At 47.6% G+C, this 14,348-nt stretch overlaps 5 protein-coding genes across 6 annotated transcripts; 2 read left to right on the top strand and 3 right to left on the bottom strand.

The window, feature by feature from the left end:
• The first annotated feature begins 2,162 nt into the window (after window positions 1-2,162).
• On the top strand, window positions 2,163-3,573 carry LOC120957612 (uncharacterized). The gene is made up of 2 exons (XM_049608723.1): window positions 2,163-2,885; window positions 2,973-3,573. Exons 1-2 carry the CDS (start codon window positions 2,248-2,250, stop codon window positions 3,460-3,462), a joined length of 1,128 nt encoding a protein of 375 aa, XP_049464680.1. The 5' UTR covers window positions 2,163-2,247; the 3' UTR covers window positions 3,463-3,573.
• On the bottom strand, window positions 3,564-5,500 carry LOC120957611 (elongator complex protein 3). The gene is made up of 3 exons (XM_040379900.2): window positions 5,370-5,500; window positions 5,065-5,306; window positions 3,564-4,996 (listed from the first exon to the last, which is right to left on the bottom strand). The coding sequence occupies exons 1-3, from the start codon at window positions 5,389-5,391 to the stop codon at window positions 3,614-3,616; spliced, it is 1,647 nt and encodes a 548-aa protein (XP_040235834.1). The 5' UTR covers window positions 5,392-5,500; the 3' UTR covers window positions 3,564-3,613.
• Window positions 5,501-5,627: 127 nt separating this feature from the next.
• On the bottom strand, window positions 5,628-6,745 carry LOC120955175 (thyrostimulin alpha-2 subunit). The gene is made up of 2 exons (XM_040375762.2): window positions 6,249-6,745; window positions 5,628-6,167 (listed from the first exon to the last, which is right to left on the bottom strand). Exons 1-2 carry the CDS (start codon window positions 6,340-6,342, stop codon window positions 5,896-5,898), a joined length of 366 nt encoding a protein of 121 aa, XP_040231696.2. The 5' UTR covers window positions 6,343-6,745; the 3' UTR covers window positions 5,628-5,895.
• A 755-nt stretch (window positions 6,746-7,500) lies between these two features.
• Window positions 7,501-9,711, top strand: LOC120955174 (thyrostimulin beta-5 subunit). Its single transcript, XM_040375761.2, has 2 exons — window positions 7,501-8,615; window positions 8,704-9,711. Exons 1-2 carry the CDS (start codon window positions 8,211-8,213, stop codon window positions 8,812-8,814), a joined length of 516 nt encoding a protein of 171 aa, XP_040231695.1. The 5' UTR covers window positions 7,501-8,210; the 3' UTR covers window positions 8,815-9,711.
• On the bottom strand, window positions 9,126-13,767 carry LOC120955173 (serine/arginine-rich splicing factor 7). Of its 2 annotated transcripts, none has more exons than XM_040375758.2 (3): window positions 13,438-13,767; window positions 12,793-13,196; window positions 9,126-10,802 (listed from the first exon to the last, which is right to left on the bottom strand). In XM_040375758.2, exons 1-3 carry the CDS (start codon window positions 13,438-13,440, stop codon window positions 10,514-10,516), a joined length of 696 nt encoding a protein of 231 aa, XP_040231692.1. In that variant the 5' UTR covers window positions 13,441-13,767; the 3' UTR covers window positions 9,126-10,513. The 2 variants fall into 2 exon arrangements, with proteins under 2 accessions (XP_040231692.1, XP_040231693.1); XM_040375759.2 differs by having other exon boundaries at window positions 12,793-13,318; window positions 13,438-13,766.
• Between the last annotated feature and the right edge of the window lie 581 nt (window positions 13,768-14,348).

Genomic DNA, 14,348 nt, shown 5'->3' on the forward strand with positions numbered 1-14,348 from the left:
ATGTTGCGATTGCAAGTCGCAAAACAGATGCATAAACTGAGGAATGACGGTATATAGAACGCGTAAATCATTAAATTGGCATGTGGTGGCAGGCGGTACAGAGAAGTGTGTTACGAATTGATATGTGAAAAATAAAACGCCCAATGATGATGAAATGAAATGGTGTATTTTTTTTTTTTGTACTGTATGACTTATCTGGTTCGCCGTTTCGCAGTTCATCGTATCACGGGGCCATACACGTTGACTGTTAACCATGATTTTGTTGCTCGCGTCCCTATTAAAAAGCATCAAAAGGTCAAACAAATTATTCATTTTGAACAACCGCAGATGTAAATATTGCCATCGTGACTTATCAATGTGTTATGAAATAACAAACAATTGATTAAATAGAATCATTCGGCCTTGTGTAAAAGAGGCGAATGTAGCCAGCATGCTATAAAAAATGCACACTTCAAAAGTTTGAAGACCTCGGACATCAGAATGCATGTTATCTTTTTTGTTCTATTTTTATAGAGTTTGGGCTGATTTGGTTTATTCGTCTCTCCATCGCAATAGATGCTTGAGTGCTTTCTATCTCCATAAAAAATCCAAATAACTCATTCTATCAATATCATGATTGATTATTCTACATTTCATTTTACGAAGTTTTTGTTTAATATTTTTTTCTTTACCATTGCTTAGTTGTTTCTCTTAACGATTAAAAAAGAAACAACAGAGCGATTGGTTATCAGCCTGTGGCAAGACAGTTGGTAGAGCAAAAAGTAATGATAATGTTGTAGATCCCTGCTATTCTTAAAAATTCAGTTCAAATTTCAAACACGAAGCACCATTGGTTCAGTGTGTGTTGCACAGCCGACCAAGCAAGAGGTTGCTAGCAGAGCGCCCGGCGCTGCCGGAGCGCATCTCGCGTTTTAGTTTTAACTTCTAGTGGTTTTAAATATTTTCTGCACATTTAATGTGCGACGTTTAAGTACCCGTAGTTATTAGTGTTAGCTGGTTTCATTAAAAACCAGCCCCCGCAAGGATTGTAATCTCGGATGGACGGAGCCTTTAATCCTCAGGAATGACTCTCCAGCAAATGCTAAACCAATCATTCATAAATAACCAAACCGCAAACAAGCCTGTACGACGGGCATTTTATTCGACTGTGTCAGCAGTGTGGTGTGATTATAACTTATCATCCGACTCAGCTGATTGATGGTATCAGGAACTCCAAACAGCTTCTGGTTAATGGATTCGCGATCTTGCTCTTTCGCGTAACCTATCTGGATCAGCTTATTCTGCAGATATTCCAGCTTGGTTGCTAACAGTTCATATGCAAACCCCGAGAACGAAAACATTGAAAACAACGCAAACATTAAGAGCACGACCACTTTTAAAATGTTCATCGTGTACAAGCACCAAACGCTTCATAGAAAAAGCATTAAATTACACAAACAGCTTATATGGCTTTATTGTATAGTGACCGGATGGTGTAGAAGCATTTCAAAGAAGACTTTGAAAGAAGTGCTTATCAGCATTGCATTGCGGGTCGAGAACATACGAGTGCCTTTTTACAGTAGACATGTTGGCGTTCCCACAACTGCCCGAGAAGCATTCTTATCATTAAAGTTCGACCGACTGATCAACACGAAAATGTGAATTCTCGTACGTTGCCCGGAAATTTGCCAACGAGATGCGGAACTTATAAAAACCACAACTCTTCTGTGGAAAACTTGGAACGAATCTCTTGGATCTGAACAGTACTTGTTTGAGAAACTCAAATATGTTTAGATTTGAAAAAAAAACTTTCTTGTATGCATCTAAAGACTGTGCTCGCTATCTTAATATGCATCTTAATATGCATCTTAATATGCTATCTTATGTGCAAAAAATAATCCCGCCAGTTATCGACCAGTATTCTGATAATACCATACGACGCAGTCCTCTATTTACGCTGTAAGTATTGAGTATGTATTTTAAAGTATTTTTTTAGGTAAGTATTTTTTTCAATTTTATACACTATTGTAATGTTTTCAATAATCAAAAGTGTATAAGTGCATTTTTCTGCAAAAACTTCGATTAAAAAAACGGAAACAAATTCAAACCACCTTTTCAAACTCACTTTTCGAGTTCTTCTTACACTGTAAATTCTATCTCCTCGTTTCTTTCGAGCAGCTCTGGTTCGAGCAGCTGACTATTTTTTGGCAGCTGGGCAAAACAGAGTCGCCCTTTTGTGCGGCAAAACCAGTTGCCCAGAAACACAAAATGAACCAGTCCTCCCCGCTCGAACAAATTCGCATCCAGAAACGGTACGAGCTAAAATGGGGCCAAAAGACGCACCGCAAAAAGGAGCTCGACCGCAACCGGGCCGGTCTGGGCGAGCTGGAACACTCGATCGGTGTGATCGAGCACATTACGGAGCAGGAAATCAAGGGACTGGCGGGTCGTATCAAGCGCCGAAAGCGCTGCGATCCGTTGGACCTGGTGCGGCTTAGCTACGGGTTCCAGCAGAGCCGGGAAAACATTGCCCACTTTATCCGCACCACCGGTGCGATCAACGTGATAGTGAAGGAGCTGACCGGGCACGACTACAACCTGCAACTGCTGGCGGCCGAGTGTCTGTGCAATCTGTCGCTCGGGGACGATGTGTGCTGCGAAAAGATAGCCAACTTTGCCGGCACCTACCTGATAGCGCTGGCGGAAAATCCCAACTGTCGGCCATTGCAGGAGACGTGCTTTTGGACGCTGCAAAACATCGTCGGCTCGAGCCCGAAAGGAAGCAAGCTGCTGTTCTCGCAGGGGCTGGTGGTGGTGCTGGTCCGATTGCTGTCGTCGGTGACCGAGCAGGAAGCGGCGGATGATATTATTTTAACGTTAGAATTAGCACTCAACTACGAGCAGGAGTAAGTATGCTGGTATGGTACATACCTGAGCAATTCGCTTTTTTGTTTGTGTGTTCTAATCCATCTTTTTCCGTTCTTCCGCAACAGAATTGAACCTGCAACACTCACACAAATCGTGCAATGCTTCGTCGGAAGGCAGCTGCATCCAAGCAGTCTCCGATTGCTGTACAAATGTTACGGTCTATCCAGCTCGGAGCTGGTCTGTCATGACTCGTCGTCGTCGATTATTCGGCAATGTCTGGACTTTCTCTTCAGCGTACACGACCTTCATCTTCCAACACACGCGGCCTCTATTCTACTCTCGATACGTATACTTGCTTACCAGGCTTCCGCCGGCACACGGCAGGTGGAAGAAATCCTTCGCTATCAGCTGCAGAAGAGCGTGCTGAAGCTTTCACTGCTCTTTAACGACTGTGCCAAGGAGGAGATGCTTCCCGTGTGCAAGGAATTCCTGTGGCTGCTGGGACAGCTCCATAGCAACGGAGGTGCCTGTACAACCACGGCGGAACTGTTGCAAGCGTATCTCGCCTATGACAACTTCGTTGAAGCAATTTGCGTACCAAAAGCGTTGCTTTGAACGACCCCTTGGGAAACGAATCGTTTCCCCCTTCTGTTGTGTAGAAATTAATTATGAACTATTGAACTGTTGAACTGTGAAATTAAACACGTATGAAAATGTTAATTGAAACACTTTATTTGTGTCCTGAATTCATTTCGGAATTGTTGTCTTACAACATCTTAGACATGTACGGTCCATCGAGCTCGTACCCAATCTTGCGATAGTAATTCCTCGTTCCAACGCCCGATATAACCGCCAGCTTCTTACTGCCGTGCTCTTCCCGGGCGATACGTTCCGCTTCCTCCATCAGCAGCATGCCAAAGCCTTGATGCTGGAATTTCGTCGGATCACGTGCATTCACCGGCACTACGGACCCGTACACGTGCAGCTCCCGAACAATCGAACAGCTATCGACCAGCTCCGGGCGGAACGTGTCCGGTGAGCATTTGCGCAACCGCAACAGTCCCACCAGAATGTCCTGCTTCGGGTCTTCGTACGATAGGAACGTTTCCCACCCTCCGTTCGCCACGTAGTCCCGCCGAATCAGCTCAACCTGATCCGGTCGGACCTTGTTGTGAATTTCCTGGATGCCAACCTCGCGCGTCCTCACGTCACGACAGTCCGTGCCGAGATCCTTCATGCGCGCCAGGGCCAGCTCGCGCAAATTCCCATGCTCAACGCCCGACGTAACGAGCGGCATCGGGATGTCACGCTGCACACGGTACACCCGGGTCCACGGTGGCACCAGGGCCAATATTTTCGCCACCAAATCGACCAGCGTCGACGGTGGGTAGCTCTTGTACCGTCCCGTTTTCCACAGCTCGTAAAGGCCCGTGCCGCGGATTACCAGCGTGGGATAGATTTTCAGCCCATCCGCGCGGAAGTCGGGGTTTTCGAAAAACTCTATAAACTGCTCAATATCCCGCTCGATGTCCACGTTTGGCAGGTCGGGCATCATGTGTGAAACCACCTTGAAGCCGGCGTCCTTCGACATCTGGAAACTTTCGCACGTGGCCTTCACCGTGTGGCCGCGGTTGGTGTCCCGCGCCACATCCTCGTACACCGACTGCACGCCAATCTCGAGCCGGGTGCATCCGTACGACAGCAAATCGGACAGGTGCCGCTTGAGACAGTAATCCGGCCGCGTTTCGATCGTGATACCTATGCACTTGGTGTGCGATTTTTCCGAATACTTGACCGCTTCCGCCACACTCGAGCTGGTATGGCCGGACAGTGCGTCGTGCAGGTTGCGAATGAAGAAATCGCGATAGTCCTCCGGCAGGCACATGAACGTCCCTCCCATCACAATAAACTCCACCTTGTCGACCGAGTGGCCCAGCTGCTTCAGCTGCTCCACTCGGTGCCGGGTCTGCAGGAACGGGTGGTAGCGTGCCCGAATCGCCCGCATCGAGGTCGGTTCGTACCCGGTGTAGCTTTGCGTCGAGTACTCGAAATCACTGTCCGGACCGCCGGGACAATACACGCAAATGTTGCCCGTCATGTTGATGTGCGGACAGCGGTGTGGTTTGCACATAACGGCAACCACTGCAATCTGAGGGTACAAAGCAAGAAGTCGTGTGAGCAGAGGCCATTAGAGCGACATACCGCAGCTCCACTTACACCACTCGCCGTCCGGATCGGTTTCGCGCGTAGCTTCGGCAAAAGAATGGATTTGGCCTCGTGCGGAACGGCCGCTATGATGTCGACCAGCCGCGGTGCCGACTCTAACCCATAGTTGGAAGAGATGCGCGTTTTCAGCCGGTTCAGATTCACGTCCTTGCCTTCGTGGTGCGCTTTCAGCAGCTCCTGGATGATTTCACCCACCACGATCAGCATTCGCTCATCTCGGCTCAACCCAACTCCTAAAATGGGGAAAGGATTATTACAGGTTCTTTGTTTCTAAAAGTTCTTGAACAATGCCTTACCCAAAGGCTTCTTTTTCGTCATTTTTAAAGTAAATTTAGTGCACAATATGCGGCAATCAGCCGAAAATAACACGCATTATTTTGTTATTGTGGAACTGACAGCTGAGAGAGCTGTCAATCGGTGCAAATTTCCCTCGCTTTTGACGTTTCGAGCGAGGGTCAAATTCAAACCGTTGAAATATTTCGAACAAAACCCGTTACTGTCATGCAAGTAAGCACCGTCGCCTTTTTTTCGGACGAATCAATGATTACGCCAGGTTTTGTGATTAACTACAACTTTCTCATAGTTTCATTTTTATCCAGCGGTATGTATATGTATATAGCATCATGTAATATTGTTTTGTACACTATCCAGTAGAGCACTAGTAGCAGCAGCTGTATGCGAAACCTTTCCCTTTGTCGGTTCCAAGCAAGTGGCTCAGAGGTAAATAAAACGCACGTGTGTCGCACGCGGGAACACGCACGCTGCTCACATGCTCACAACGAGCGAGCGCTTGGCGGTCCACCCGGACCGCTCCAGCCCTAATTAATCCTTTTTGCAATGGTAGCAGGAGCAGTTGGTGGCCGATTTGAACGTCAGATTCCGGATGCCGTTGATGCACAGCACACGCACCCGCACGTCCTCCGTTTCCATGATGTTGCAGCACTGACCGACGGACGTCACCGGTTGCGGTGGTTTGTGGCCTACCAGTGCAAACGGTGCCGAGGGTACGGCGAACGATTCACAGAACCCGCGGCACGCATTGGTCGTGATGGTAAACTCGACACAATCCGGGATGCTTATCTTTCGCGTGTGTCCTGCAAATGGCGAAGCGTACGTGTACATTAACAGCTACTGCTAGTGCGGAGCCAACACAACCCACCCAACAGCACACTCACCCACTTTATGGCATCCCGGTTTCTGCCAGGTTTCGCGCGCCTTCACCAGCATGAACGCACAGAACATAACCGACACGAAGCGAAGCCATGACATTTTCGTTTCCAAACTACCGAGTTCCGCAGCCACACAACCGACGGCGCTCTGTTGGATCACCACCACCGAGTTCTACCTGATGCGGAAAACGTACAGAATTATCCTTATAGTGACTAGCAGACGGTAATGGGCCCGTCGGGCAAACTCTGTTGCTTTGGTGCGCTTGTTAGGAGCCCGAACTCATCCTTGTTACCCGGTGCTAACGGTAAGCAGACTGGCACGCCACTGATGACCTCCGAAAGCGATAGCGCAACGTTTTATAGTCCTCCCCGAAGGGAAAGGATGAGCCTTGCCTGACTGACCATGCGCAACTTAAAGGGATTATATTGTCCTGAACCGCATCAGCTGAGAGTGGTAGGTAGGTAGTGCACAAAACTTCTGCGAATCAGTGTTCGAATCGGTAGGCTAAAAATAAACTGTAAGTAAATCCTGACGCAGTATCCTTAACAGTGGATAATATCCTTACACCAAAGACAGATATAAAAATCATTTGAATAATTAAAACAATTGCGCAAGTACACGAGGACACAGGGGTGCATATATTAGACATTTTCATCTAGACACCTCATTTAACAAACTGATGGCAATGACATTGGCAGTTCTATGCCGCTTTGCTTATGAAAGTACAATTTTAGATGAACAATAAACCTTTTGAATGCTAAGAGTGGTTGAGAAAATCCAAAACAGATCAATAACTTTTAAGAAAATCCACTAAAAACCATTCCACAACCCATGGTAAAAGTCCAAAAAATCTGTAGAAAACGGCATGGAGCAACACAAAATTCAATCGTTAAAAACAACTACAATTTAAAAGGCCAACACACGTACGTGCAAGCATGACTCCGCCACTTTCTATCTATTATTTACCGACAGGAATTGATTCAATCACGGCCAAAGTTCAGCGCCTCGAGTCAACAATTCGGTCGCCTAAAAAACCATCTATTCCCCCCTGGGAGTGTAATATTTTGAAAGTGAATTGTTCAAATTCCGTTGGAGAGCTGATGGATCAATTCTCCCGTGGAATGACTGGTTATATTTTGTCATACATTTATCATCTGCTCATAAACTGAGGGTGTTGTCCACGTGCGCGTCGTAGTTGTCCGTCTTACAGCAACAGGCAGGACAACTTGCTTTTCTTTATCGCATTTCAGCAATTGTTTTTCTTCCCCCAGTCCGATTCGTAAAAATTTCAATAATTTCTCAATTCTCCTGCCGCACTTGACTGGTCGGCGGCAATCGGATTAGTGAGATTTGCATTCCTCTCTCTGGCACTTGAGTCAACGCGCGTTCGACCCGCGCACAAGTCATCATTTGCATCCCACCGGCCAAGGGGCGAGAATCAGCTGTTTTCCCTTGAAGAGTCCTGGTCCTGGCACTCGGTCACATGTGGATTTAATCCTCGATTGAAAGGATGGATGGTGGTTGGGCATCTTAATAAAGTGCACACACACACACACACACAGTCCACACCCACGCGGCATGCATGAGTGGTCACTTTGCTCAACTGGCAGGACAAACGCTTGTGCGCATGGTCCACCCGAAAGGAAAGGAGATGGAAAGCGGCAACGTATCTCCGCGTTTGGGAATATAAAAACGGACTCCCTTTTCAAACCCAACTGTAGTGTCGCACCAAACGGCCCCCGTGCAGCAGGCGGATCTGATGGTAGTGATGTTGAATCTAAAAACCGTTGCTATCGCTTCCTAAATCTGGATTACATCGTTCCCCTCATCAACTAATCTCCCAATTTCCCCCTTCCCCCTCTTGGAACCGTTTTTGCACCGGAACCGCATCGCCCAGCGATACATGTGAGAAAGTGCGCGTGTGTGTGTTTGTTGTGGGTAATTTTCTGTTCTGGATTTTGTTGACGATGGCTGCTACCGGTGGAACGGTGCACGGTCGGCTGCTGCTGTCCGCGCTCTGCGTGATCCTCACGCTGGGAGGATCATCGTCCGAGCCGGATGGGGAGCTGGCGGCGGATCGTCCCAAGACGGCATATCTCGGCTGCCACAAGCGGCTGTTCACTTACCGCGTGTCCCAGACGGACAGCAAGGGCCGCGAGTGCTGGGATCACGTGAGCGTGCTGTCCTGCTGGGGTCGCTGTGATTCGAACGAAATCTCCGACTGGCGGTTTCCGTACAAGCGGTCCCACCATCCGGTGTGCGTGCACGCCGGCAGGACGAAAGCGGTAGCCCTGCTGCGCCACTGCCATCCGGATGCGGATCCGGCCGCGCGCCAGTACGAGTACATGGAGCCAAAGTCTTGCAACTGTCAGGTAGGGAGGGAGAGGTCGGTGGTTTGGCTGAAAGAAGTACAATTGTGGCTGTTTTAGTTCACTGTCATTTAACCTTTGTTTTGTGCAGACTTGCTCCAGCACTGATACCAGCTGTGAAGGGCCGAAGCAACTCAACACGGAAGCGGTGACGAAGATATTTCAGATCGACGAGGAAGATGCGGACCCAGAATATCCGTAGAATGTTGGCTTTCGGAAGCTAAAACTAAACCAATTCCATCGTCCCCCATATTTGGTAGCCATTCAACGTGTGGAAAAGAAGAGCGGAGGGCCGTGCACCAACCGATTTGCCAACGATCGAGAAGACGGCGTGTGTTCTGCATGATACTATGGAGCTATACAGCAACACAAAACGGATACATGTAAACCAGTAGAGCCTAAAACGAATTAAATAAATGCGTTATTTTTGAACCGAATCACTGAAAGGAGCATTTTTGTTTTTCGTTCAAAACAAGCAGACTCGCGCGCGGGTCAAATGTTCGAGACACTGTATCGATGTTTTTGTTTGTTTTAATTTATTCACATACACTCTTTGCTTAACACTTATCTAATCGCCACGAGACAAATGAGAGAAGTGAAGAAAAAAAAAGACACATACAATGTAATTATTACAAATCATAAAACAAAAGGAAAATACATCAACTGTCGTCACCGGTTGTACTGTTTGTTTGCTGCTGTGAGAATCAAGTTTGCTTGTAAAGATTGGTGATGGTGGTGGTGGTGTTAAGAGGTTTTGTATTTAAAAAGTATAATCATTCGGTGTCAATTAAATGGCCTACACTCTCTGCTTACCCTTCTCCCTCCCTACCTCTCTCAAGTAGTATACTGGTTTGCGAAAATGGATGAAAAAAATTGTATGATTTACGCTTAAAAACACTAAAGGGCGACCGTTATGGGGGGAAAGAGGTGCTTTGCTGCTTACGACACGCGCGTTCGGTTGCCACCACTTGAATCGTCCGTATGTATTATTGCTGCTAAGGTGTCACAAAAGGTTTACTCTGTCTCCCTCCTTTCTCCCCGGTATCTCATTCTAGTACATAAAAATCTACAACTGTCGCGGTCTAGAGCTTGACGCGAATGTCCGAGAAAAATGAAAGCAAATGCAAAAAACCTTCCACACACTACCTGTACCTAATTACTTGTATCTAAAGAGAATGTGTGTGTGTGTGTGTGTTTTAGCCCTTTTTGCCCACAAACACAAACACACACGCCGGTGTAATTATGCTCGTGTATCGATTAGTATGATGAAAGAGATATTCCTTCCTTTCAGGCGGTTGGAACACGCGGTTTGGTTCAAATATGGTTACACAAACACGCACACACACACACCTACACGCTGTTTGTGGCCCTGTTTTACAATAGAAGGAGAGAGCAGGGGGGTTGTTTGTTTTGTATTACGGATGAAAAATTCTACTCCTCTCGTCCTGTGTTTTCTGCTGCTGCTGCTGCTTGTTACGACTTCTTTGCTCGGTGGTCTGAAAGTACGTACTAATTGCAATTCCTTCCAATTTCATCCTTTCCCTCTCTCTCTCTCTTAATCTCTTCCTGACTGTCCTTTCGTCCTTGTGAGTATCATGTAAACATTTGGTCCGCATCTCAACCGCCACCCCAACCGCTGCTGCTGCACACGGGTAGGCGATTAGACGTTTGTTGTTATGAAGGATACGGATTCTCTGCCTCCCCACTACTATTTCCCTGTTTATCTTTCCTTATCTCTTCTTCCCCCGCCCGTGCTAGCAGCCGTCCAGAGGCAAAAAAGGATCACCCCCCTACACCTGTTGATGTTATTATGTTTGTTTGTTTGTTGGTTTTCTCTGTTGTTAAAGTCCTTAGCGTCCTACAGCACACGTCTTCCGCGTCGTCATCGTCATCATCATCATCTAGTGATCTCCGTTGCGGTGGCGGGAGCGCGATCGTGACACCGACCGGGACTGTGAGCGCGACAGCGAACGCCTGATCGAGCGGGACTTGCTGCGCGACGGGCTGCGCGACACGTTGCGCCGGGGCGTTTTGCTCACGTCGCGGCTCAGCGAGCGATTATTGGCGGCAGCGCCCCGCTTCGGCGTTGCCTTCGACCGCGAGCGACGATCCCGGGAGCGGCTGCGGGAACGGCTGTAGCTACGCGAACGCGTACGCAGCTCGCGCGATCGCGACCGGGGGCTGCGCGATCTGTTTGTTGGCGGCGTGGTTTAGAGAGAAGGGAAGGACGAAAAATGGGAGGGGAAAAAATTGTGAAATTAATAAATAGCACTGCTGTGTCAACAAACGGAACGCCGGGTGGTTTTGGCATTCATTTGCTGCAAAATGCGCCTAAATGGTGATGAATGTGGTGATGGTGGTGGTGATGGCGGCGACAAAACGAAATGTAAATTTCACTTAAATTAAAACGCGATGAATTATTAAACGGCGCGTTTTTTTGGGGGGAGTTTAGGTGTAAGACAGTTCCCTGGTTGTTTGTTTTTTTTAGCTTACACACAGTTGTAACATGCGATGACCAGAAACATTGTGTGAAGTGGTGATGATTGTTTAAAAAAGAATGTTTCAGGCTCGGTTTTGAAATCTATAGCGAGGCTTAGTTATACAGAAACGTTTACGGGTTCAGGAGGGAGATTTGGGGGGTCTATCACACGTCACGACAGATTAGTTTAATCAGTACACTCTTTCTTCATTGAAACTCCCTTTTTTCCTTTGGAGTAACAACTAGAATTGGACAGAGAGGGCAATCCGAATGCCCGTTTTAGAAACGCTGACTCTTTACGCGGCTTTTTTGTACCCATTTCAGGATAGTCTTCAAGCGAATGAAAGGGGCCGTCCGAATAGTTTCTCACGTTTAACCTTTTGGACGCAACCAACGAGGCTGTTGTGCCTGACTCCAATAAACGATCACTTTAGAAACATTAAAGGGGGGATTTTTGGAGCATTAAAAACCAGCACATAAATACAGAACATAGAACAACTCCCTCCCTTCGTGGGAGCTCTTTACAGTTGCGATCGTACATGAGATATGCGCGATAACCCGGGAGAGAGGTGGGTTGGTGTAATAAAAAGGATGAAAATACGGTATACGGTTTTTTTGAGGGTTTTGAAACGTGTTAAAAAATTGGAATGGCTTAACTAACGGAAACACTCACGCGATTCTCTTGCAGAAATTCAAGGAGATGTGCGCTCTAGAAGCTCTAGTTGTCTAGTAAACAGTGAAGTCGTAGTGGGCACAGCGTTTTTTTTTTTCAAACCAGCAAAACCATTGCAGAGAAGATTTCGTTCGATCGCGTTGCCTTCGACGACGGACAGGCTCAAGACTTGTTCTATCTCTCGCTCTCTCTCTCTCTCTTTCGCTCTCCCCTTTCGTTTCTGATCACGGTGAGGAAAACACCCCGAACGAACCGATGTGCTCGGACCGCTCCGGTGTATGCATGCTGACCAAACCGACCATCTCTTCCGGGAAGCGGAACGGGGGCTGATCTTTGCTACTTTTTTTTTGGTGACATTTGGCGCACAAAACTCAGTCGGCCTTTGCCTCGTGTGTGTGTTTGTTTGTATGTTTCTGCCCTCGATTTGCGATTTGCGTGAGACGAGTTTCATTTCAACCGATGCCTATCTTTCCGTCGTCGGCGCTAGTAGCTACTACGATGGATAGCAAGTCGCTTCGATGCGGAACGGTGCCTGCGGTGGCTTCGCTGTCGCTGTACCGGGTTCGACTACTGTTGAAAGGGGTGGAAGCGATAAGGATGGAATTGTTTTGTTTTCTTTTGTTTTTGTTTTTTTTTCTGAATGAGTTAAGTTTTTTTTCTGAAGAGGGTTTTTATAAAGGGGGGATTATCAGGATATGTTTAAGTATGAAGGACGCAATTAGGGGCGAGTTGTGGTGCGTTTTTTTGATTTCGTTTCGGAATGTATATGAGGTAAGCGAAACAACAGGAAGCAACTGTAGTCGATTGTGTGTGTGTGTGTGCATGTGTGTGGATAAAAAACGGCGGTCGGCGAAAAATGGATGAAATGACGACACAGTGCGTGTTTGCAAATGTCGAAAAAGAAATCCCCTCTTTCCCTCCTGCGAGTAGAAAATCAAGCGACTGTGGCTCAAAATCTATTTACCCCTTTCCCCCCCACCCCCTCCATATTTCGGTGCATATCATCTCCCTCCCCCATTGGTACCTACCTTTTGCGTCCCCTGCGCCCGGAACGTGCGCAATCGCGTGCAAAGTGGCCCCGGCCGCCACACTCGTAGCAGCGGTCGTCGGACTGGAACCGGCCACCCTTGCCGCCGCCGCGCGGTGGCCCACCACGACCACCACCGCCACCGCGTCCGCCCCGTCCCGTCGACAGCTCTACCCGGGCCCGGCGGCCAGAAATGGTGCGGCCGTCCAGCCCGCGCACCGCATCCTCCGCGTCGCGCGCATCCTCGAACTCGACGAACGCAAAGCCGGGCGGGTTGCGGGCGACCCACACGTTGCGCAGCGGCCCGTAGTACCCGAACGCTTCCTCGATGTCCTGCTTGCTGGCATTGTTACCTAACTCACCGACGTAAACCTTGGCGTCGTGCGGGTAGCGAGACATCTTTGACTGCTCGTTGACGGCACGGTGCGATGGTGTCCGTACGGACCGGGGCGCGCGTGTATTGTACGTTGTGGTGCGGGTATGGAGAATTGGATGGCAAGAGAATAGTCAGCAAACAGCACTGTTTACTACAAAACTACAATTAATCACACGGAAATAATGTGGGCTCTGCACAGGCAGCTGTCTCTGCTTGCGGAAAACAGTAATGGAAAAGAGAGAGGAAGAAAAAGCGTGTAACACAACATACCATACTTTGCAGAGCCAAGCGACCAATAATCTGGTATCACCGCGGGCCGACGACGCTACCGCTTCCCTCGCCGAAAAACCCCCTCAAGCGTAGACCGAAATCGGAGGGGCCGATTTTCGCTACAAGATGTCTGCTGATGGGCAACTTCCGGGCGGCAAACCGATGGTCGGAGTGTTTTCTTGTGCGGTAAAGGTTAATCGGAAGCTGGCGGGCGGAAAATGTTGGCCAAATTCGCTTTTTTTCACACGCTCGACCGAAACGCGGCAAATGTCGTTGTTCTATCACACCAAACAAAAAAGATGTCTGCCTTGCCGCTACCCAAAGAGCAAGAAACGGGAAGAAAAATGGCACGACGATGCTGTCAGCTGGTTTCGCCCGCAGATTTGACAGCTCGTTTCGCCGCGATTCGCCCGCTTGGTGAACGGTGCTGTGGTGAGTTCGCTTGAAAAGGCCGTTACGTGATTTTCAAGTGAGGGATTCATTGTTTTGTAAAAGCAAAGAGTTATTTATAACAATTGTGAGATATTTGTACATTTAATAAACAAAAACATGAAAATGATTCAGAATAATGTATTAAAATAACGTAAAATTCCATAAATTCCCAAAAATGCTGATGAAATAAATTATATTAATTCGAAAACTAATCCTTTAAAATCGGTAGCTTTACTACATGTGAAGTAACTTTACATTTGCCGTTGAAAATACACATTTAAGTTATTACTTAATTTAGTGTTTCCTTTAAATTATATTTATGCTACCCAAAATGTTCAAAAATATCTTTATGAGTTTCAACACATGAGACACACATTGCAACATTTCATTTCACCCATCACATCCTTACGCACCCACCAAAAAAAGCCCCATGTTCCCTCGGATACAAACCCCCAAAAATACGGCACGCCGTAAACACG

The sequence above is a fragment of the Anopheles coluzzii genome, chromosome 3, assembly GCF_943734685.1.
Source record: "Anopheles coluzzii chromosome 3, AcolN3, whole genome shotgun sequence".
In the NCBI taxonomy this organism is placed as follows: Eukaryota; Metazoa; Arthropoda; class Insecta; order Diptera; family Culicidae; genus Anopheles; species Anopheles coluzzii.